Source organism: Hylobates moloch, unplaced genomic scaffold (assembly GCF_009828535.3).
Source record: "Hylobates moloch isolate HMO894 unplaced genomic scaffold, HMol_V3 SCAFFOLD_17, whole genome shotgun sequence".
Taxonomy (NCBI): domain Eukaryota; kingdom Metazoa; phylum Chordata; class Mammalia; order Primates; family Hylobatidae; genus Hylobates; species Hylobates moloch.
In genome coordinates this window covers 51,409,303-51,434,224 of record NW_026652292.1, presented here as the reverse complement: position 1 = coordinate 51,434,224, position 24,922 = coordinate 51,409,303, and the positions used below count along the sequence as shown (strand labels likewise).

At 45.4% G+C, this 24,922-nt stretch overlaps 1 protein-coding gene across 1 annotated transcript in view; it reads left to right on the top strand.

Moving 5' to 3' along the window:
* Positions 1 to 9,114: 9,114 nt before the first annotated feature.
* Positions 9,115 to 24,922, top strand: part of UBE2K (ubiquitin conjugating enzyme E2 K) — an 85,421-nt gene continuing 69,613 nt past the window's right edge. Inside the window, exon 1 of the mRNA XM_032136191.2 lies at positions 9,115 to 9,444. Within this exon, the coding sequence (XP_031992082.1) occupies positions 9,382 to 9,444 (63 nt within the window). The 5' untranslated portion in view covers positions 9,115 to 9,381. The remainder of the gene's footprint in view (positions 9,445 to 24,922) is intronic.

The window sequence follows — 24,922 nt, the reverse complement described above, 5'->3', positions numbered from 1 at the left end:
TCAAGCAATTCTCCCACTTCAACCTCCAGAGTAGCTAGGACTACAGGCGTACACCACCACACCCGGCTAATCTTTAAATTTTCTGTAGAGATGAGGTCTCAGTATATTGCCCTGGCTGGTCTCAAACTCCTAGCCTCAAGTGATTCTCCCACCTTGACCTCTCAAGATGCTGGGATTACAGGTGTGAGCCACTGTGCCCAGCCCCTAATAAGTTATTAATTTCATGAGCAGAGTATGTATTTTATTTTTCTGTGCATTCCTAGCATCTAACATAGTGACTTGAACTTCCATAAATGTTGATAATTACAGCTGCTTTTTTTCAATATAAAGCTTTCTCTGGGAAGAAAAGATTACAATAGCTTTCTGTATTAAAAGCTTGGGATGGGGCCGGGCGCGGTGGCTCATGCCTGTAATCCCAGCACTTTGGGAGGCCGAGGCGGGTGGATCACCTGAGGTCAGGAGTTCGAGACCAGCCTGGCCAACATGGTGAAACCCCGTCTCTACTAAAAATATAAAAATTAGCCGGGCGTGGTGGCATGCACCTGTAGTCCCAGCTACTTCGGAGGCTGAGGCAGGAGAATCACTTGAACCCAGGAGGTGGAGGTTGCAGGGAGCCGAGATCATGCCACTGCACTCCAGCCTGGGTGACAGAGCGAGACTCCATCTCAAAAAAAAAAAAAAAAAAAAATTAAAGTGGCAGGGCGCCTGTAATCTCAGCACTTCGGGAGGCTGAGGCAGGAGGATCTCTTGAGCCCTGAAGACCAGCCTGGGCAACATAATGAGACCCTGACTACAAGAAATTTTTAAAAATAGCCAGACAGCTAGCTAGCCTGCCTGCCTGCCTGCCTGCCCGCCCGCCCGCCTCCCCCCTCCCTCCCTCCTTCCTTCCTTCCTTCCTTTCTTTTTGGAGACGGTCTCCCTCTGTTGCCCAGGCTGGAGTGTAGTGGCCTGATCTCGGCTCACTGCAACCTCCCTGCCTCGGGCTCCCGTGATTCTCCTGCCTCAGCCTGCCGAGTGCCTGGGATTGCAGGCACACGCCGCCACGCCTGGCTGGTTTTTGCATTTTTGGTGGAGACGGGGTTTCGCCATGTTGGCCAGGCTGGTCTCCAACTCCTGACCTAGAGTGATCTGCCCGCCTCGGCCTCCCGAAGTGCTGGGATTACAGACGGAGTCTGGCTCACTCAATGCTCAATGTTGCCCAGGCTAGAATGCAGCGGCGTGATCTCGGCTCCCTACAACCTCCACCTCCCAGCTGCCTGCCTTGGCCTCCCAAAGTGCTAAGATTACAGCCTCTGCCCGGCTGCCACCCCGTGTAGGAAGTGAGGAGCGTCTCTGCCCGGCCGCCCATCGTCTGGGAAGTGAGGAGCGCCTCTGCCCGGTTGCCCATCGTCTGGGAAGTGAGGAGCGCTTCTGCCCGGCCGCCCCGTCTGGGAAGTGAGGAGCCCCTCTGCCCGGCCGCCATCCCGTCTGGGAAGTGAGGAGCGCCTCTGCCCGGCCGCCACCCCGTCTGGGAAGTGAGGAGCGCCTCTGCAGGGCCGCCCCGTCTGGGAAGTGAGGAGCGCCTCTGCCGGGCCGCCCCGTCTGGGAAGTGAGGAGCGCCTCTGCCGGGCCGCCCCGTCTGGGAAGTGAGGAGCGCCTCTGCCCGGCCGCCCCGTCTGGGAAATGAAGAGCGCCTCTGCCGGGCCGCTGTGCAACCTTGCAAGTGTGAAGTGACAGCCTTTCTGCAGGTGTACCCAACAGCTCCAAAGAGACAGTGTCCATCGAGAACGGGCCATGATGACGATGGCGGTTTTGTTGAAAAGAAAAGGGGGAAATGTGGGGAAAAGAAAGAGGGATCAGATTGTTACTGTGTCTGTGTAGAAAGAAGTAGACATAGGAGACTCCATTTTGTTTGTACTAAGAAAAATTCTTCTGCCTTGGGATGCTGTTAATCTATAACCTTACCTCCAACCCTGTGCTCTCTGAAACATGTGCTTTGTCAACTCAGGGTTAAATGGATTAAGGGCTGTACAAGATGTGCTTTGTTAAACAGATGCTTGAAGGCAAGAAATAAAAAAAAATAAAAAATAAAGAAAGAAAGAATTAAGTTATATGGCAAGAAGAAAAGCACTGTTCAAACAATTATTTATAGTTTTTTTTTATTATAATAGAGACAAAGTCTCACTTTTTTGCCCAGGCTAGTCTCGAACTCCTGAGCTCAAGCGCTCCTCCCACCTCAGCCTCCCAAAGTGCTAGGATTACAGGCATGATCCACCATGCATGGCCCAAACTATTCCTGATAAGTATTTAAAAAAAAAAAAAAAAAACACTTAATTCTCAATGTTTCTGGCATTTTAAATTACAGTGTCCTAAATAAATACTAACTTTACAAAAAAAAAAAAAAAAAAAGCCAGACATAGTGCTGTGCACCTGTGGCCCCAGCAACTTGGGAGGCTGAGGAAGGAAGATCACTTGAGCCCAGGAGGTTGAGGCTACAGTGAGCTATGATCATGCCACTGTGCTCCAGCCTGGATGACAGAGTAAGACCCTGTCTCTAAAAAGGAAAAAAAAAATAAAATTAACTCAAAATGGATTACAGGCCCAGTGTGATGTCTTTTACCTGTATTCCCAGTGCTTTGGGAGGCCACGGTGGGAGGATTGCTTGAGCCCAAGAGCTTGAGTCTGCAATGAGCTATGATTGTGCCACTGTACTCCAGCCTGGGTGACAGAGTGAGACTCTGTTTCAAAATAGAAAAAAAAATTTTAAAAGGATAAAATATAAATCTTAGAGGCATTTCTGGAACTGGAGTCAATTGGAAGTTAATGTGGCAGATTAGCATCCAAGATGGAGCTGCTTTAGTCTCCACTAGGTTTAATAAAATTAATAATTCCTACTGTTCCATCAAGACATTCAAAAGTGAAACTGGCAGTTCTGGCCGGGCGCGGTGGCTCACGCTTGTAATCCCAGCACTTTGGGAGGCCGAGGCGGGCGGATCACGAGGTCAGGAGATCAAGACCACGGTGAAACCCCGTCTCTACTAAAAAATACAAAAAAATTAGCCGGGCGCGGTGGCGGGCGCCTGTAGTCCCAGCTACTCGGAGAGGCTGAGGCAGGAGAATGGCGTGAACCCGGGAGGCGGAGCTTGCAGTGAGCCGAGATTGCGCCACTGCACTCCAGCCTGGGCGACAGAGCGAGACTTCGTCTCAAAAAAAAAAAAAAAAAAAAAAAAAAAACCACCACAGTTTAAGGATGGTAGATTGACTGCCTGAAAACATCTCAGGGATTCCCCGGTGTCTGTAGACTATAGTTTGAGATTCTTTTCATCCCTGCTAAAATGTAAATTCCACAATTGCAGGGATTTTAATCTCTTGTTCACTGATATGCCTCCAGGGCCTAGCACACAGTAGGCATTCAATAAATATTTATTTAATTATTTAGTTAACGAAGTTAATCAGAATTAGATATTACTGAAGAGCTATGTTCTCCATTATTGGAAACACATTTTTAAAAATTTGTTTTTGGGTGGATAAAATATACAACAAGAGACATGGTGAAAATTCTCCCACTTTGCTTCCCCCAAAGTACTTAAGTTCCTTCCTGAGAGGTAACCACTGTTATCAGTTTCTTCCACATTTTTCCAGTGATATTTTATGGTTCACAAACATTACATATACAGGCAAATTCCTTTCTCTCCTCACAAATATGGGGACATACTATATACATACGGGCTGTGTCATACCCTTTAATAAGTAAACTTTTTCTTTTGGAATAATTTTATTTTATAATTTTATCTTTTTTAGAGGCAGGGTCTCACTTTGACACGAGGTTAGAATGCAGTGGTGCAACCGTAGCTCACTGCAGCCTGAAACTCCTGGGCTCAAGCCTGCCTCCCACCTCAGCCTCCCAAGCAGCTAAGACTACAGGCACGTGCCACCACCCCTGGCTAGTTTTTTACTTTTTTTGTAGAGATGGGGGTCTTTTTGGCTGGGCACGGTGGCTCATGCCTGTAATCCCAGCACTTTGGGAGGCCGAGGCATGAGGATCACAAGGTCAAGAGATCAAGACCATCCTGGCCAACATGGTGAAACCCCGTCTCTATTAAAAATATAAAAAAAAGGCCGGGCGCGGTGGCTCACGCCTGTAATCCCAGCACTTTGGGAGGCCGAGGCGGGTGGATCACGAGGTCAGGAGATCAAGACCATCCTGGCTAACACGGTGAAACCCCGTCTCTACTAAAAATACAAAAAATTAGCCGGGCACGGTGGCAGGCGCCTGTAGTCCCAGCTACTCGGGAGGCTGAGGCAGGAGAATGGCGTGAACCCGGGAGGCGGAGCTTGCAGTGAGCGGAGATCGCACCACTGCACTCCAGCCTGGCCGACAGAGTGAGACTCCGCCTCAAAAAAAATAAAAAATAAAAAATAATAATAAATAAATAAATATATAAAAAAAATTAGCTGGGCATGGTGATGGGCGCCTGTAGTCCTAGCTACTCGGGAGGCTGAGGCAGGAGAATCGCCTGAACCGGGGAGGTGGAGGTTGCAGTGAGCCGAGATCACGCCATTGCACTCTAGCCTGGGCAACAGAGCGGGACGCCGTCTCAAAAAAAAAAAAAAAAAAAGAGATGGGGGTCTTTTTCTTTTTTCTTGAGACCGAGTCTCATTCTATTGCCCAGGCTGGAGTGCAGTGGCACAATCTCGGCTCACTGCAGACTCCGCCTCCTGAGTTCAAGTGATTCTCCTGCCTCAGTCTCCCGAGTAGCTGAGATTACAGGCGTGCACCACCACGCCTGCCTAATTTTTTGTATTTTTAGTGGAGACGTGGTTTCACCATGCTGGCCAGGCTGGTCTCGAACTCCTGACCTCGTGATAGGGTCTTCCCACCTTGGCGTCCCAAAGTGCTGGGATTACAGGCAAGAGCCACCGCACCTGGCTAGAGATGGGGTCTTTCTATGATGCCCAGGCTGGTCTAGAATTCCTGGCCTCGGGTGATCCTCCCACCTCCACCACCCAAGTTGCTGAGATCACAAGCATGAGCCATCACGGTTGGCCTTGGAATAATTTTAGATTACAAGAAAGTTGAAAAGATAATACAGAGATTCTTTTTTTTCGCTCTTGTTGCCCAGGCTGGAGTACAATGGCGCGATCTTGGCTCACTGCAACCTCGCCTCCTGGGTTCAAGCTATTCTTCTGCCTCAGCCTCCCAAGTAGTTGGGATTACAGGCATGCACCACCATGCCCGGCTAATTTTGTATTTTTGGTAGAGACAGGGTTCTCCATGTTGGTCAGGCTGGTCTTGAACTCCTGACCTCAGGTGATCTGCCTGCTTTGGCCTCCCAAAGTGCTGGGATTACAGGTGTGAGCAATTGCACCCAGCCCTATACAGAGATTCTTTTATACTCTTTACTCAACTTCCACTAATGTTAACATCATACATTACCATATGGCTATGTCAAAACTGAGAAATTAGCATTGTTACAATACCATTAACTAAATTACAGAATTTATTTATATTTCACTAGGTATGTCCTTTTGGTTCTAGGATCCAATCAGGATACCACATTGCATTTAGCAATGTGGTAAATGCATTGAGACAGAGTCTGGCTCTGTTGCCCAGGCTGGAGTACAGTGGTGCAATCTTGGGTCACTGCAAACTTCGCCTCCTGGGTTTGGGCAATTCTCCTGCCTCAGCCTCCTGAGTAGCTGAGATTACAGGCGCCCGCCACTATGCCCAGTTAATGTTTTGTATTTTTTTTTTTTTTTTTTTTTGAGAGGGAGTCTCGCTCTGTCACCCAGGCTGGAGTGCAGTGGTGCAATCTCGGCTCACTGCAAGCTCTGCCTCCCGGGTTCACGCCATTTTCCTGCCTCAGCCTCCCGAGTAGCTGGGACTATAGGCGCCTGCCACCATGCCCGGCTAATTTTTTTGTATTTTTAGTAGAGACAGGGTTTCACCATGTTGGCCAGGCTGGTCTCCAACTCCTGACCTCAAGTGATCCGCCCACCTCAGCCTCCCAAAGTGCTGGGATTACAGGCGTGAGCCACCGTGACTGGCCTCACATGGTACTTCTTATTCACTTAAAATTTATCTTGGAGATTGTTTCATATCAGTTAATATGCAGTTGTCTCATTAGAAGGACTACAGAATGAATTCCTAGAAGTGAAATTGCAGAATCAGTGATTATGTGCATTTAAAGATTACCAAACCCTCTCCCTTGAAGAAATTACCAGACCCTTGCCCGGTGCAGTGGCTTGCACCTTTAATCCCAGCTCTCAGGGAGGCAGAGGCTGGAGGATAGCTTGAGCCTAGGAGTTTGAGACCTGCCTGGGCGATATAGCAAGACCCCGTTCTCCACAGAAAGGGGGGAAAAAAGACAAAAAAAAGAAATTACCAGACCCTTTTTTTGGAGGGGGGAGGAATTTTTTTTTGTGGTTTTTCTCTTGAGACAGAGTCACCCTCTGTCACCCAGGCTGGAGTGCAGTGGAGTGATCTCCGCTCACTGAAACCTCCGCCTCCTGGGTTCAAGCCTTTCTCCTGCCTTAACCTCCCAAGTAGTTGGGACTACAGGCGCACGCCACCACACCCAGCTAAGTTTTTGTATTTTAGTAGAGACGGGGGTCTCACCAGGTTGCCCAGGCTGGTCTCGAATTCCTGAGCTCAAGCGATCCGCCCGCCTCGGCCTCCCAAAGTGCTGGGATTACAGGCATAAGTCAGGGCGCCCGGCCTGGAGCCTTCTAACTGGTCCGCCTTTGAGTATTCCAAGTTTCTTCACATTCCAAGACTAGGATTGGACATTGATAATGTAAAGTGCTCAAAAAGTTTTTGCACTCTTCAAAATAATTTTTTTAAGTCTACTGGCACAAATACATATAGCATTGCGTGATTTACATTATACCAATAATTCCTTGCACCATGACCTACGTATATGGTTGAGTCCTCTTAGGACCACTAGGGGGCTCTGCTAGAAGGGTTTATATAATTTATGTCAGCCCACTTAGGGGAAATGTTTTGAGATATTTTAGAATTCAGAACTCTTAAAACTTGAAAGAGATAATCTAATCCAGTTTTCTCATTTCGTAGATGAGGAAATAAAAGCTGGCAAGAGAGCTGCCATGGGAGAGAACTGGAATTTTAAAATCTCCTCTTGTTTCCTGGGGCAGGAGTTTAAGAAATTCTCTTTTGCCTTGTGCCTCCACTGATTCGCCTCCATTGGCTATTTCCGTGTTTGCCACCACAATTTTAATTACTTTTGGTAAGACCATGTATTTGTGATATTTTTATAATAGATATTTTACTGATTGGCTAGGTGAAGGAAGTGCATGAAGTATAAACTTCTAAAATGACACCCTTATTACTTATTCCAAAATGTTCTGTTCAAAATGCTTCTCAGTACCAAACCATTATTACTATGCACCTTAGAAACCACTTTCTTTTTAAAAAATTTTTATCTTTAGAGATAGGATTTCACCATGGGGCCCAGGCTGGTCTCGAACTCCTGGGCTCAAGTGATCTGCTCCCCGTCGGCCTCCCAAAGTGCTGGGATTACAGGCGTAAGCCACCGCGCCCGACCGGAAACCACTTTCTTTTCTTTTTTTTTTTTTTTTTTTCCGAGATGGAGTCTCGCTCCGTTGCCCAGGCTGGAGTGCAGTGGCGCAATCTCGCTCACTGTAAGCCCTGCCTCCCGGGTTCACGCCATTCTCCTGCCTCAGCCTCCTGAGTAGCTGGGACTACAGGCGCCCGCCACCAAGCCTGGCTAATTTTTTATATATTTTTAGTAGAGACGGGGTTTCACCGTGTTAGCCAGGATGGTCTTGATCTGCTGACCCCGTGATCCGCCCGCCTCGGCCTCCCAAAGTGCTGGGATTACAGGCGTGAGCCACCGCACCCGGCCCAGAAACCACTTTCAAACTTACTTTCCACCTAAAAGATTTTATACTTTTTGTTTTGTTTTGTTTGAGACAGAATCTTGCCCTGCGGCCCAGGCTGGAGGGCAGTGGCGCGATCTCGCTCACTGCAACCTCCGACCCCCAGGTTCAAGCGATTTTCCTACCTCAGCCTCCAGAATAGCTGGGATTACAGGCGCCTGCCACCACACCTGGCTGATTTTTGTATTTTTAGTAGAGATGGGGTTTCACCATGTTGGCCAGGCTGGTCTCGGACTCCTGACCTCAAGCGATCCGCCGTGCCAGCAAAAACGTTTTAGTCTTATCTGTACTCATTTACTCATTCAATATTTATTGAGTGCCTACTGTCACCAGGCACCTTTGTAGGCCTAGGTTTACAGAAATAAGGCTCCCCCTCCCCCACCCCGAGTCCCCTGAAGGGTACTATAATTGTTTCTATTTCTCCAATTTTCACTTTAATATATGTGAATTTTCACATGCTTCAGTTCAGTGGTTCTCATAGTGTGGTCCCGGAACCAGCACCAACAGCAGCAGCAACCGGGAGACTTGTTAGAAACGCAGTCTTAGGCCCACCCTACACTCTAGGGATGGGCACAGGAGTGAGTGTGTGTGTGTGTGTGTGTGTGTGTGTGAGAGAGAGAGAGAGAGAGAGAGTGAGAGAGAGAGAGAGAGATTGTGTGTGTGTGTCAAGCTCGGTATTAAATAGGTCAAAGATCAACATCTGGCTTCTAAACCCACTCTCAGGCCTCTCCACCGAGTACCTGTCTCAAACCCAATCTGATCCAACAATACCCAGCCTTAATTCAATAATCTGTGCTACCTGAGATGATGGGAATAATCGTGGTACTATAAATGTTGCAGAACAAAAACGACTGCAGTGGATTTTCTGGGGCTACACCAACTGAAAATGGGCCGGACCGAGATCCGGGAGAGCGTTTTCCTGCGCTAGACACGGGGTTCAGCCTCCGGGTTCCGGGTCTAGCTGAGTCAGGGCGGCGTTCCACCCGAGTGCGGCGTCGCGAACCCGTTCGGTTGCGCCTGAACCTTCGGTCAGAGGCCAGCGCTGGAAGCCCAGACCACAGCACCCGGGTTTAAACAGGAGCGGAGGCACCGGGGAGGACCTGGGGGTGGGCCAGCTAGGGCCGGCCAGCTTGGAAGCCGCACCCTCGCGGCCCCAGACGCCGGCAGGGCGGAGCCACGCGGCCGCAGCCCCAGCAGAGAGGCGAGTTAGTGGCTCTGGCGTATGGGGGCCACAACGGGAGCGGCTGCGCCGCCCGGCCGGGTCAGCGTCGTGCGCATGCGCCCATCGGCGCCATTTTGGTGGCCGGGCACGGAGGTGATTCCACACTGAGGCGAGCGCGGCGGCCGAGGTGGTAGTGGCAGTGTTCGTGTGATCGGGTCTGAATCACCGAGGGAGGAGGCAGTGGAGGAAGAGGTGGCGGCGGTGGCGGTGGTCGTAGCGGTGGCGGAGGAGGCGGGTACGAATCAGCTGCGGGCGGAGACATGGCCAACATCGCGGTGCAGCGAATCAAGCGGGAGTTCAAGGAGGTGCTGAAGAGCGAGGAGGTCAGAAATGAACTCCCGGATATCCCCCACCTCTGCCTGGGGCGGGAGGGTCCTCCCAGCTGCGACCCCGATATCCCCGGTAGTCCCTGGGTGGCCCTCCTTGCGGCCGCCCTTCTGCCTGTGAGGACTCAGCAGCCCAGTGTTCCCCTCCTCCTTCCGCCGCCCTCCCCTCCCCTCCTCTCCCAGAGCGCTAGGATGGACGGTCTCGCGGGCGGGTGGTCTGGGGTGGAACACGGTTTGGGGAGGTGATGGACAGGGGGGAACTCTTCGGAGGGATGGACGTTCACAAGAGAACCCGAGGCGGTGGCCGCGGCTGGAAATGTGGCTGTGGGGTGGGGAGGGAGCAGGCCGAGCCTGAGAAAACCCGGGAAGTGGGTTGGGGGAAGGGGAAAGGTGGTAACTGGATCCGAAAAGCAGTGCTGCTCGAAGGCCCACACTTTTGAGGGTATTCGGGGTTATTGCCTGTCAGGTCTTCACTGTTCTTAGGGAAGGAGCGGTGAGTCCTTAGGTATTGATTAAAAAGGAAGGACATTCAGAGTTAGTCCTTCTTAGTTGGGTGTTAGGAGTCAAAGGGAGACATAATAGAATACTGTCTTATTTGGTGGCGGGGTAAGGGAATTTCCACCTGAGTTAGCAAGTTAATTCCGAATGAGATGATTGTCTCTTTTCCACTTAACCCCCAAATTCCTAGGCCTCATCTTTATTGACATCTCAATCTTTTGAGTGGGCAAAGGCAAGGTGTTTGGTGTATTAAAGACATGTAAATATTTTCAGTTAGGAAAAAAATAATGGAATGTATGAGCTTATTTCAAAATATTCTTTACAAGTTACAGATCAGAGAGACTGTCCTAAGACAGTGCCTCTGTGACTCGTGTTGTGCCACGAAACTTCATTATGATGTCCCTCATAGTTAACTTGATTCTTACTTTTGAAAAGTAGACCTATTAAAAATGTGAAATTTCACCAGATTAATACGTTGTTTCATCTCCTTATTAAGTGAGATTTATCACGACTTAACAGATTTTCAAAAAAATTGCCTCCCGTTGCTCTTAAGTCCTGCAGAATTTAGATACATTAGTACTACGTTTATTTATGTAAGTTATTCACAGTGCTCTAGTAACTTGACTCAAAATTATGCAAGTATTAGTACAGTTTCTCATACCAAGATCAACAAGAATGCCAGATTGTCTTCCCCACATGAATTAAAAAGGAATACAGAAAATGATTATTTTCAAGATTCACATACCATTATTGAATATATCATTGCTATTTGTGTTTTTCTTTTACGATTAGTACTTTGATAGTGTGGATAATGATTTGTGAAATTCAGCATTCTAAGTATGTGATGAGTATACACGGAGAAAAAGTTATTTAAAATTCAAAAATGACAACAGACTTATTGAAAGTAGTAGTATATAAGTCATGGTCGGTTTTACAGAGCATGTGTATGAACTCTGACCTCTATGTTTGTTCATATGCCAAAACTCTGAATGGAAGGATGACTTTGTATTTTGTGGTACAATGCAGAAATAGAGTCATAAGTGTCTGTACTGATACAATGAAACAGCAGTTTTAACTTACTTAATATGAAAATGTATTCCAGGTTAGTTGACATATATACTCCTAATGAAAGATAGTAGCTAATATTGTTGCCAACAACTGGAAACATTTCTTGTTTAATAAGGTTGTACAAGCCTGAAACTTAATGGACTTTTAATGCTTTATTTTCTGTTACTTACAAGTGGTAAGTTACTGCTCTGGTAATTAATATGGTTTCTTTGCTTTTTATGAGCTGACTTTTCACCGTGGTATTCTTAGTACTTAAGTTGAAGATTACCAGAAATACTTGTATTGCTCTTTAGTAATGCATATTGTTAAAAAAAAAACCCTGCTCTTTTATATGTAAGGGATGGTGAAGCCTTACTTCAGATAAGCATCAAAAGTGTTTCAGAAGAGGAAAACAGGAAATGCAAAAAGACAGGTTTTTTTGTTGTTTTTGTTGTTTGTTTGTTTTGTTTTGTTTTGAACAGTACCTGTATAAATATGGAAGGAAACTTCTGGGAAAATAAGTTGCAAAGAACATTTAGGAAAGGGTCAAATCATTTAATCTTGGAATAAATATAACCAATAAATAGCTTATTTTCTTTTTTTTTTTTTTTTTTTTTTTTTTTTTTTTTTTTTTTTTTTGAGACGGAGTCTCGCTCTGTCGCCCAGGCTGGAGTGCAGTGGCGCAATCTCAGCTCACTGCAAGCTCCACCTCCCAGGTTCACGCCATTCTCCTGCCTCAGCCTCTCCGAGTAGCTGGGACCACAGGCGCCCGCCACCACGCCCGGCTAATTTTTTGTATTTTTAGTAGAGACGGGGTTTCACCGTGGTCTTGATCTCCTGACCTCGTGATCCGCCTGCCTCGGCCACCCAAAGTGCTGGGATTACAAGCGTGAGCCACCGCGCCCGGCCATAAATAGCTTATTTTCACCAGTATTTTTTGATATTTTAGTAGCCCCAGTTCTATAAATGTATTGTTATTTTCAACTCATTGAAAACTTGTAGTATAGTCCATGTGTTTCCTTTTTAAGGGTGTAAATACAGTCTTTTGAATGGCTGATCAAATAAATGTTTCATCATGTCACTTTTTTGGTAAATCTGCACTTTACCAAAGTTTATTTCATGTGCTTGTATGCTTGTGTTTACTAAGAACACTGGTTGATTTAAGGACGTTTTGGGGTGGTCTTATAAGTGCCTTTGTAAAGATAGCTGACGCTTAACTGGATTCTGGTTATGAGAGATTATAAGTGGCTGTTCTTAGAGTGTGTTAAAATACAGCCAGCAAGATAAATGTGAAAAAGCAAAGTGCAGAATAGTGTGGAAGAGGCCACCATTTGTGTCAAAAAGAGGGGAATATGTGTATTTGCCTGTATGGGTAAAAGGTTTCATGAGAAATTGGTAAAATTGATTGCTTTCTGTGTAGAGGAATTGGGTGTCTGGGGCATGGGGTATAGATATTTTTTGAATTTAGTGTCATACAAATGTGATTTACTCAAAGGCATCATTTGGCCTCTTTCCCTTAAGACAGTGTTTGGAGGTTTGTCAGATGTTTCTTTTTATTTATTAATATTTATTTTCTTTGTTTTAGATGTTTGTTTTTAAATACGAGTGTGAAAGTAGTTTTAAATAATATTCCAAAGTTGTTAGGCATGGAATATTGGTGTAAAGTACATTTTATAATTAGTTATTTTATGAGTAGGATTGCATAAGTAAATTGTTGATTGTGAGGATATAAACCCATAATCAATGTTTTATTCATAGGTTGTATTATTTACTATTAGTTATTGCTGCTGTTAATAACTAGCTGCCATTTGTAGAATGGCTAGTTGTTCTTAATATCATTTGTTTATACATTATTGCTAATTCTTAAGAACTATTCTTTAGATTTCCTATTTCCTAGTTGAGAAAATAGAGATTTAGAGAAGTTAAATTATTTGTCTGCAATCACAGAGCCTGGGATTTGAATCTAGGTCTGCTTGTGTTCACATTGTACCACGCTGTCAAGGATAGGCATGCTTTTAATTAATTTAAAAAATCGAGCCTGGTTTGTATTACTGGTTAAAGGATTTAAACACAGTTTAATTTGCTAGTTTAAACTCATTGAAATAAGTGTTACCTATAACTAACTTTAAGATTTACTTGAATTCCTTTTATTTTTTTTTTTTCTTTTAAGAAGGAATCTCGCTCTCTCGCCCAGGCTGGAGTGCAGTGGTGCGATCTCAGCTCACTACAACCTCTGCCTCCCAGGTTCTAGAGATTCTCCCGCCTTAGCCTCCTGAGTAGCTGGGATTACAGGTGCCCGCCACCATGCCCAGCTAATTTTTGTATTTTTAGTAGAGACAACATTTCACCATGTTGGCCAGGCTGGTCTCGAACTCCTAACTTCAAGTGATCCGCCTGCCTCAGCCTCCCAAAGTGCTGGGATTACAGGCATGAGCCACCACACCCAGCCAGATTTACTTGAATTTCAACATACAAAATATTTTAAAATTTGAAACTTAATGAAATAAAACACCCTTAAATCAGTGCACTTACTCTTGTTGGTCTTATGCTGTATGGCACCTGTTGGTTTTTCATGTTGTAATTGCACTTTGGTAACATTTTCTTTTCTCCTTTTTTTGAGACAGAGTTTTGCTTTTGTTGCCCAGGCTGGAGTGCAATGGCGCAATCTCGGCTCACCACAACCTCCACCTCCTGGATTCAAGCAATTCTCCTGCCTCAGCCTCCTGAGTAGCTGGGATTATAGGCATGCACCACCATGCTTGGCTAATTTTGTATTTTAAGTAGAGGCGAGGTTTTTCCATGTTGGTCAGGCTGGTCTTGAACTCCCGACCTCAGGTGATCCGCCAGCCTCGACTTCCCAAAGTGCTGGGATTACAGGAGTGAGCCACTGCACCTGGCCAACATTTTCTAGTCTCATAGGGCGTGTTTAAATCTATGGCATAAACAAATTGGTTTCATGAAAATTACTATAGTACATTAAGTTTTTCTTCATCATTTAAATAGATTTTTATGTCTATTTTCCTTTAAAATTTTAGCGTACTTGATCTAGCTTGATCTAGCTTATTCTATAATAGAAGTAGTTGTAAATTTCTAAAAGTAAGCCTTTTGATTTCTGTAGACCATGGGTTTTTTAACCTTGGCACTATTGACATCTTGGGCAGATAGTGCTTTGTTGAGTGGCTCTCCTGTGCATTGTGGGATGTTTAGCAACATCCCTGACCTCTACCAGTATATGCAGGTAGCACCGCAGACCCCCAGCCCATGTCCCCACTATCTCTTCTTGCTGGATGCATCAACTAAAAATGTCCCCAGACTGCCATATGTTGAGAACTATGTAGACAAAACTTTTTTTTTTTATACAGAGTCTTGCTCAGTCACCCAGGCTGGAGTGCAGTGGCACGATCTCAGCCCGCTGCAACCTCCACCTCCTGGGCGCAAGCCATTCTCCTGCGTCAGCTTCCCGAGTAGCTTGGATTACAGGCACCTACTACCATGCCTGGTTAATTTTTTTATTTTTAGTAGAGACGGGGTTTCACCATGTTGGCCAGGCTGGCCTGACAAAACTCTTTAAAAGAGTGTTTATGGGCCAGGTGGGGTGGCTTATGCCTGTAATCCAGCATTTTAGGAGGCTGAGGCTCGATTGAGGCCAGGAGTTCAAGACCAGCGTGGGCAGCATAGTGAGACTTTGTTACTACTAACATTTTTTAAAAAAATCACCCAGGTCTGGTGGTACGTGCGTATAGTGGCAGCTACTCAGGAGGCCGAGGCTGGAGGATGCTTGAGCCCGTGAGGTCAAGACTGCAGTGAATTGTGATCATGTGACCACACTCTAGCCTGGGCAACAGCGAGACCCTGTCTCAAAAATGAAAAAAGAAAATGATTCCTGGCTATTTATTAACTATATAAGAAGAACACAGCCAGGCGCTGTGGCTCATGCCTGTAATCCCAGCACTTTGGGAGGCTGAGGCAGGTGGATCACGAGGTCAGGAGATTGAGACCATCCTGGCCAACATGATGAAACCCCGTCTCTACTAAAAATACAAGAATTAGCTGGGCGTGGTGGCATGGGCCTGTAGTCCCAGCCACTTGGGAGGCTGAGGCAGGAGAATCGCTTGAACCAGGGAGGTGGAGGTTGCAGTGAGCCGAGATGGCACCACTGCACTCCAGCCTGTCGACAGAGCGAGGCTCCATCTCAAAAAAAAAAAAAAGAATACTTTGAGACTTAACTGTATCAGATGTGTAAGATAATTTATCTAAAGAATAAATGGACATGGACAGTAAAGACACAAAAAATATATACTGGCTTTGAATGTTTCGTTTTTAAAACTTTTAAGTTTGTGTCCCCTTTTAGTGTTTTTCTTTTAAAATTTCTCCCTTTTGATTTTAATAAAAAGGTAAAATTCTCTACCAAAAATGAATGTAACGAGAATATGAACAGTTGTTTTTAAGACTAGAGGCAGGCATGGTGGCTCACATCTGCAATCGCAGCACTTTGGGAGGCTGAGGCAGGAGAATCGTTTGAGTCTGGGAGGTCAAGGCTGCAGTGAGTGGTGATTGTGCCACTGCACTCCGGCCTGGGTGACAGAGCAACACACTGTCTCCAAATAAAGAGTAAAAAAGTGGTTTTTAAAGTTTTTAATTTTATTTTATTTTTTCAAAAGTATTTTTGAAAGTTATGTAAGTTACAGTTTTATGTAATATTTAAATAGTGTTTCTTATGGTTTCTGGAATGGGTTGAGCAAGGAAAGCCTATAGATTGGGTTAAAAAAAAAAATCAAAGTCTGTGCAGATAATATGTTTGGGGTGAATTCCTTGTACACACTGTTACAAAGACTTTGAGCTCTGTCCATTGGGCATAGGTTTAGACACATCTGGGCTCCCCTAGCTTCTTCTCTTTTTATTTATTTATTTTTGAGACAGTCTCACTGTCACCAAAGCTAGAATGCAGTGGCGTGATCACAGTTCACTGCAGCCTCGAACTCCCCAGGTTTAGGTGATCCTCCTACCTCAGCCTTCCAAGTAGCAGGGACTAAAGGCGTCTGCCACCATGCCCAGCTAAGTTTTGTAATTTTTTGTAGAGACGGGGTTTCACCATGTTGCCCAGGCTGGTCTTGAACTCCTGGGCTCAAGTGATCTTCCCGCCTTGGCCACCTAAAGTGCTGGGATTACAGATGCGAGCCACCATGCTTGGCCCGTCACCCCTTCTTAAAGACTATACACTTTTTTTTTTTTTTTTTTGAGGTGGAGTCTCCCTCTGTCGCCCAGGCTGGAGTGCAATGCGCCATCTCGGCTCACCGCAACCTCCACCTGCCGGGTTCAAGCAATTCTCCTGTCTCAGCCTCCTGAGTAGCTGGGATTACAGGTGTGTGCCACCATGCATGGCTAATTTTTTTTTTTTTTTTTTTTTGTATTTTTAGTAGAGACAGGGTTTCACCATATTGGCCAGGCTGGTCTCGAACTCCTGACCTTGTGATCTGCCGCCTTGGCCTCCCAAAGTGCTGGGATTGCAGGCGTGAGCCACTGCACCTGGGTTTTTGTTTTTGTTTTTTTTTGTTTTCTTTTTTGGAGACAGAGTCTTGCTCTGTCGTCCAGGCTGGAGTATGGTGGCACGATCTCAGCTCACCACAGCCTCTGCCTCCCAGGTTCAAGCGACTCTCATGCCTCAGCCTCCTGAGTAGCTGGTATTACAGGCGCACCCCACCACGCCCAGCTAATGTTTTGTATTGTTAGTAGAGACAGGGTTTTACCATGTTGGCCAGGCTGGTCTCGAACCCCTGACCTCAAGTGATCCAGCCGCCTCGGCCTCCCAAAGTGCTGGGATTACAGGCGTGAGCCACCGTGCCCAGCCAAGACTATATACTCTTATTTCCCAGTGAATACATTATTGACAGTTATTGAAAATATTGACTATAGCCCCGAAAGGCTTAACTGGTTGGAGATACAGGGCAGACAAAGGATAGATAAAAATGGTGGGGGCAAAGAGTAAATGCTATGGGATTCTAAGGGTATCTGTATGAGAGAGATTCCTTTTTGTTTGTTACTGTTTTGTTTTGTTTTTGAGACAGAGCCTCGGCTCTGTCACCCAGCCTGGAGTGCAGTGGCTCGATCTCAGCTCACTGCAACCTCCGCCTCCCAGATTCAACCAATGCCTCAGCCTCCTGAATGGCTGGAATCCCAGGATTACAGGCATGTGCCACCACGCCCAGCTAATTTTTTGTTTGTTTGTTTGAGATGGAGTCTCACTCTGTCACCCAGGCTGGAGTGCAGTGGCGCGATCTCAGCTCATTGCAAGCTCCACCTCCCAGGTTCACGCCATTCTCCCGCCTCAGCCTCCTGGGTAGCTGGGACTACAGGCATCCGCGACCACTCCCAGCTAATTTTTTGTATTTTTTTAGTAGAGACGGGGTTTCCCCATGTTAGCCAGGATGGTCTCGATCTCCTGACCTCATGATCTGCCCACCTCGGCCTCCCAAAGTGCTGGGATTACAAGTGTGAACCACCGTGCCCGGCCACAACGCCCAGCTAATTTTTGTAGTTTTAGTAGAGACGGGGTTTCATTGTATCGGCCAGGCTGGTCTCAAACTCGCGGCCTCAGATGATCTGCCTGCCTGGGCCTCCCAAAGTGCTGGGCTTACATGGTGAGCCACCATGCCTGGCATGCCTGGACTTTTTTTTTTTTCCCAGATGGAATCTCGCTCTGTCACCCTGGCTGGAGTTCAGTGGCATGATCCAAGCTCACTGCAGCCTTCGCCTCCCAGGTCAAGCGGTTCTCCTTCCTCAGCCTACCAAGTAGCTGGGATTACAGGCGCACCCCACCACGCCCAGCCAGTTTTGTATATTGTTAGTAGAGACAGAGTTTTATGATGTTGGCCAGGCTGGTCTCGAACTCCTGACGTCAAGTGATCCACCTGCCTCTGCCTCCCAAAGTGATGAGATTACAAGTGTGAGCCACCATGCCCAGCCAAGACTATATACTCTTATTTCCCAGTGAATACATTATTGACAGTTACTGAACATGTTGACCACATCCCCAAAAGGCTTAACTGGTTGGAGATACAGGACAGACAAAGGATAGATAAAAATGGGAGGGGCAAAGTGTAAATGCTATGGGATTCTGAGGGTATTTGAATGAGGGAGGTTCTTTTTTGTTTTTGTTTTGTTTTGAGTCAGAGTCTCTGTCCAGTGGCTTGATCTTGGCTCACTGCAACCTCCGCCTCCTGGCTTCAAGTGATTCTCAGGCCTCAGCCTCCAGAATGGCTGGAATTACAGGCATGCGCCACCACACCCGGCTAATTTTTTTTGTATTTTTAGTAGAGACTGGATTTCACCATGTTGGCCAGGCTGGTCTCACGCTTCTGACCTCAGGTGATCTGGCTGTCTTGGCCTCCCAAAGTGCTGGGCTTACAGGCGTGAGCCACCCCACCTGGAGTTTTTTGTTTTGTTTTGTTTGAGATGGAATCTCACTCTCTCACCCAGGCCGGAGTACGGTGACGTGATCTCGGCTCACTGCAGCTTCTGCTTCCCAGGTCAGGCAGTTCTCCTGCTTGACCCAGTAGCTGGGATTACAGGCACGTGCCACCACACCCAGCTAATTTTCCTATTTTTAGTAGAGATGGGGTTTCCAGCCAGGCTGGTCTCGAACTCTGACCTCAGGTGATCCGCCTGCCTTGGCTTCTCAAAGTGCTGGGATTACAGGCGTGAGCCATTGTGCCTGGCCTGTATCACTGTATGAGGGAAGTTCTTGAGCTAGGTGCCTTGTTTTTTTTTTTTTTGTTTTTGTTTTTGTTTTTTTTTTTTGTTTTTGTTTTTTTTTTTTTTTTTTTTTTTTGAGATGGGGTCTCACTCGGTCACCCAGGGGCACAATCATAACTCACTGCAGCCTTGACCTCCTGGGTTCTAGAAGGCCTTCCACCTCAGCCTCCCAAGTAGCTGGGACTACAGGTGTGTGCCACCACACCCGGCTAATTTTTATTTTTTGTAGAGATGGGGTCTCACTATGTTGCCCAGGCTGGTCTTGAACTCCTGGCTTCAGGCAGTCCTCCTGCCTCAGGCTCCCAAAGTGCTGGGATTATAGGCATGAGCCATCTCACCCAGCCTTCTTGAGCTGAGTTCTAGAGGAAAGTTAAGACTGACCTCAAATTTCAGGAGACAGTCCCAAAGGAATTCTGGTAATATTGCAATTCTTTTTTTTTTTTTTCTGAGACAGGGTTTTGCTCTTGTTGCCCAGGCTGGAGTGCAATGGTGCAATCTTAGCTCATTGCAACCTCTGTCGCCCGGCTTCAAGCGATTCTCCTGCCTCAGTCTCCCAAGTAGCTGGGATTACAGGCATGCACCACCACCCTCAGCTAATTTTGTATTTTCAGTAGAGACCGGGTTTCTCCATGGTGGTCGGTCAGGCCGGTCTCGAACTCCCGAACTCAGGTGATCTGCCAGCCTTGGCCTCCTGAAGTGCTGGGATTGCAGGTGTGAGCCACCACGCCTGGCCGAGATTCTTAAGTAAATGAACTTTTCTCTAGGCACATGAATTGGAACTATGGAACAAAGAGATTATTTATACAATTATTCAAGAAACACATTTACATATTTAGAACAGAAAGGTTGCACAGCTCTTATATACTCAAACATATTTGTAGAGTTAGATCATGTTCTTAACTTTCTTCATGGTTACCTTTTGGGGAGGAAAACCACCCTTTTTCATATTAAGTAAAACGTGTACGTAATAAAGTGTGACTGGCATCCAAATCAAGAAACAGACCCTTCCCAGTACCACAGGAATCCGCCTTCCTTTCTAGTTACTTTCCTGACTTCTAATAACAGATTGTTTTGACTATGTTTGAGTAAAAGAATAGATGTGAGTATATATTATGTATTTTAAGTTTGAAAGTTTTCAAAAGATGCTTTTCAAAATCTTTGTTAAGAAAAACATAGTGTCTTAGAAAATGTGCTAAAATGTATTGAATTTCAGAGCTGAAATAGATCTAGGCCAAACTCTTCATCTATAAAATCAGGAAACTGAGGCCCAAGGAGGTTGTTTCTCAGAGAAACAGAGCTGGTTAATGGTGAATCCAGGCTTTTTGCATACCAGTTTATTTATTTTTTATTTTTTTATTTTTTTTTTGAGACGGAGTCTCGCTCTGTCACCCAGGCACCCAGACTGGAGTGCAGTGGTGCGCTCTCAGCTCACTGCAAGCTCCGCCTCCCGGGGGTCACGCCCTTCTCCTGCCTCAGCCTCTCCGAGTAGCTGGGACTACAGGCGTCCACCACCACGCCCGGCTAATTTTTTGTATTTTTAGTAGAGACGGGGTTTCACCGTGGTCTCGATCTCCTGACCTCGTGATCCGCCCGCCTCGGCCTCCCAAAGTGCTGGGATTACAAGCGTGAGCCACCGCGCCCGGCCTTGCATACCAGTTTAGTCATAATAAGTAGTTGGTTTGTGGGAATATCCTTTTCATAAATGATAGTATAAAAGCTGACTGCTAATACAACTTTACAGGAGGGGATAACAATGCAGTATTATTTGTGTCTTTTTTTTTTTTTCCTCTTAGTATGAGAACTTAAACTTGCCAAGGAGGTAGAGATTTTTAATTCCTGAAGCATAATTTAGTTAAGTTAGCTTAGTAATTAAGAGCATGGGCTTTAGAATTAGATTTGCTTTGAGTCCTGGCTTTTCTTCTTAAAACCTGAAGTACTGGCTCTGTATCTCGATTTTTTTAATCTGTAAAAATGTGGGAAGATTAGGAGAGTCCTTACAGTGCTTAGAACAACCTTGGGACATAATTAAACATTCAGTAAGCAGATAGCTGTTAGATGTCAGAATTAGCTATGTTTTCATATTCTGTTGTGCTTACTGTTCTTGGATTATAAAGGTATTGTTCAATGGTTTAGTGATTATTGGATGTAAATATGCCTTAAGAAAAGCTCAAGATGAGGGCTATGGTACTTCTAATAGTGTGTCTTTGTTACCTGTGTGCCAATAATCCATGGGGCTGGTGGCCAAGTAGTCCACCCTTATCTGCAGTTTGATTTTCTGCAGTTTCAGTTACCCGCTGTCAACCATCGTCCAAAAATAAGTGAGTATAGTACAATAAGGTATTTTGAGAGAGCACATTCACGTAACTTTCATTACAGTATCTTGTTATAATTACTCCATTGTTAATCTCTTGTGTTTAATTTATAAATTAAACTTTATCATATGTATGTACATATAGGAAAAAACATATAGGGTCGGTACTATCTGTTGTTTCAAGCATCCACTAGGGATCTTGGAACGTGTCCCCTGTGGATAAGAGGGGATATATTAATACAAAGGAATATATGTGGGCTCTGTTCTCCAGATGTGATTTATTTAATCTTTCTTTAGGAGACGGTTATAAATTGTTCAGAGTTTGTGTTAAAATGTTACCTTCCTGAATGAAAAAGTTTATTTGGGAAACTCTCAAATGATATAGAGATAATGGGATTATTTTGGATTTCTTGACATGGCTCTGGTTTCCTGAAACTAGACCAAAGAATCTAGATTCTAATCCTATGGTATATAATCTTGGATCCCTTTGCAAATCCCTTCTTCAGTGGGCTTTGGGAGCCAGAAAATAGGTGGTCTCATTTGTCTGACATCCATTTTATTCTCTTACGTAAATCTGCAAAGGTGGGAGAACTTTATTTCATTGAACATGCTTTTTAAAAAAAATTTTATTTTTTTAAGGCTAGTCAAACGAAGCAGTGGAAATGGAAAAGGGAAAAAGTCTGTAACTGGTTATGATCAATGAATTGTAAACACCACTGCAAAACCCTTTTTTCCTTTCTCTTCCCTTTAGTGCTTTGCTTTTACTCCAAATTTAGAATAACTGCCTAAAGTTGAATGCCTACTGTCTGCTTGCTTGATTGATTGATTTTAAGACACAAGGTCTTGCTCTGTTGCCCAGGCTGGAGTGCAGTGGCAGCAGAGCAAGACCTTACAGCTCACTGTAACCTTGAACTCCTGGGCTCAAGTGATCCTCCTGCCTCAGACTTCCTAGTAGCCACCACACTTGGCTAAATTTTCTTTTTTAAAATTTTTTGTGGAGTTGAGGGTCTCACTATATTGCCCAAGCTGGTGTCAGACTCCTGGGCTCAAGCAGTCCTCCTGCCTCAGCCTCCCAAAGTCCTGGGATTACAGGCATGAGCTACTGCACCCTGCCTATCTGACTTTTTTTTTTTTTTTTTTTTGAGACGGAGTCTCGCTCTGTCGCCCAGGCTGGAGTGCAGTGGCGCAATCTCGGCTCACTGCAAGCTCCGCCTCCCGGGTTCACGCCATTCTCCTGCCTCAGCCTCTCCGAGTAGCTGGGACTACAGGCACCCGCCACCACGCCCGGCTAATTTTTTGTATTTTTAGTAGAGACGGGGTTTCACCGTGGTCTTGATCTCCTGACCTCGTGATCCACCCGCCTCGGCCTCCCAAAGTGCTGGGATTATAAGCGTGAGCCACCGCGCCCGGCCGACATTTTTTATATATGGCAGCTTTATGGGATTGATAGTATTCTTGTTTCACAGATCCAACAGTTGCAGCTGTGAAGAAATTAAGTAACTTTCTCAGTTTCAGTAACTTGGTGGTGAAACAAAGATTTGAAACCAGGACTGTGTGTCCAAAATATTGGTGGTTATGGTGGAAAGAGTTATACTCATATCTGCTGCTTGCTCCCTACATTTTTGAAGATTTTTTTAAAACTATGAAATACTTTATACTTAGAAGTTTTAAAAGTAATACATGAACATCTTTATATCTGTGGTCCATATTCAACAGATTGTAATCTTCTCATACTGTGGGCTAAATTGCCTCTACCCAAATACTGTAAAACATAGAGGTAAAGCTCCCTAGATAACTTTCTTCTTATTCCATTTTTTCTTTCTTTCTAGGGGTATCTGCTATGTGAAGTTAGTGTATATCCTTCCCCTTCCTATTTTTGTTTTTACTGTTAAACATAATATCTCCTGAATTTAAAAATAAAATACTTTTTTGCTTTTTTAAAAGTTTTTTTAAAAAACAGTTTTTATAGATGATTGTAATGTATGTCTCTTGGAAACTTTTTTCTCTTAGCTTTTTTTTTTTTTTTTTTGAGATGGAGTCTCACTCTGTTGCCCAGGCTGGAGTGCAGTGGCACAATCTCGGCTCACTGCAAGCTCTGCCTCCCGGGTTGACGCCATTCTCCTGCCTCAGCCTCCCGGGTAGCTAGGACTACAGGCGCCCGCCACCACGCCAGCTAATTTTTTCATTTTTAGTAGAGACGGGGTCTCACTGTGTTAGCCAGGATGGTCTCAATCTCCTGACCTCGTGATCCACCCGCCTCGGCCTCGGCCTCCCAAAGTGCTGGGATTACAAGCGTGAGCCACCGTGCCCGGCAGCATTATTTTTTAAAGATCTGTGATAGTGCATGTTGTGCTAGTTCTTTAATATAGACTATATTGTATTCCATGTCAGTTTTTAAAGTTCATTTTCCTATTGATGGCATTTAATTCCAACTTTTAGATAAAAGGATGTACTGGACATTTTTATAATTTTTCGGGGGACATGTAAGAGTTTTTCTAGGAAGTAGATTTGTAAGATCTGAGCATATTTTCAGCTTCTGCCTGACTGGACATCACTTCATTGTTCTCCAGATGATTGAATCAATTTACATTCCCACTAAAAGAGTTCTGGCCGGGAGAGGTGGCTTACTCCTGTAATCCCAGCACTTTAGGAGGCAAAGGTGGGCGGATCACCTGAGGTCAGGAGTTCCAGACCTGCCTGACCACCATGGAGAAACCCCGCCTCTACTGAAAGTACAAAAAATTAGCCGGGCGTGGTGGTGCATGCCTGTAATCCCAGCTACTTGGGAGACTGAGGTGAGAGAATTGCTTGAACTGGGGAGGCAGAGGTTGCAGTGAGCCGAGATTGTGCCATTGCATTCCATCCTGGGTAAGAGAGGGAGACCCTGTCCCAAAAAAAAATAGTCACTATTTTTTGTAAGACTATCTCAGGAAAAAAAAGAAGGGGAAAAAAAAAACGTAGTTGCTAGAACCCCCCCTTTTTTTTTTTTTTTTGGAGATGGAGTCTGTGTTGCCCAGGCTGGAGTGCAATAGCACTGACTACATTTTTTTTTTTTTTTTGAGACTGAGTCTCGCTCTGTCGCTCAGGCTGGAGTGCAGTGGCAAGATCTCAGCCCACTGCAAGCTCTGCCTCCTGGGTTCATGTCATTCTCCTGCCTCAGCCTCCCAAGTAGCTGGGACCACAGGCACCCGCCACCACACCTGGCCAATTTTTTGTTTTGTTTTGTTTTTTTAGTAGAGACAGGGTTTCTCCGTGGTTTTTTTTTTTTGGTGTTTTTTTTTGTTTTTTTTTTAAAAGATGGACTCTCACTTTATCGCCCAGGCTGGAGTGCAGTGGTGCGATCTTGGCTCATTGCAACCTCCATCTCCCGCGTTCAAGCAATTCTCCTGCTTCAGCCTCCTGAGATTACAGACGCATGCCACAGCTGGGATTACAGACACATGCCACCACGCCCAGCTAATTTTTGTATTTTTAGTACAGACAGGGCTTCACCACGTTGGTCAGCCTGGTCTTGAACTCCTGACCTTGTGATCCGCCCACCTCGGCCTCTCAAAGTGCTGGGATTACAGGCGTGAGCCACTGCACCCAGCCTACATTTTTAAGACTTAGATTTTTGTCACTATGATGGATATGAAATGGTGGTTTATTCTAATTTTTACTTCCCCTAGTCAGTAGAGATATTAAGCATATTTTGTGTTTATTGGCCATTAGGCTTTTGTAAATTTAGTGGTTACATTATTATTATTTTTTTTTAATGAGACAGAGTCTCGCTTTGTCGCCCAGACTGGAGTGCAGTGGCGCGATCTTGGCTCGCTGCAACCTCTGCCTCCTGGGTTCAAGCGATTGTCCTGCCTCAGCCTGCCAAGT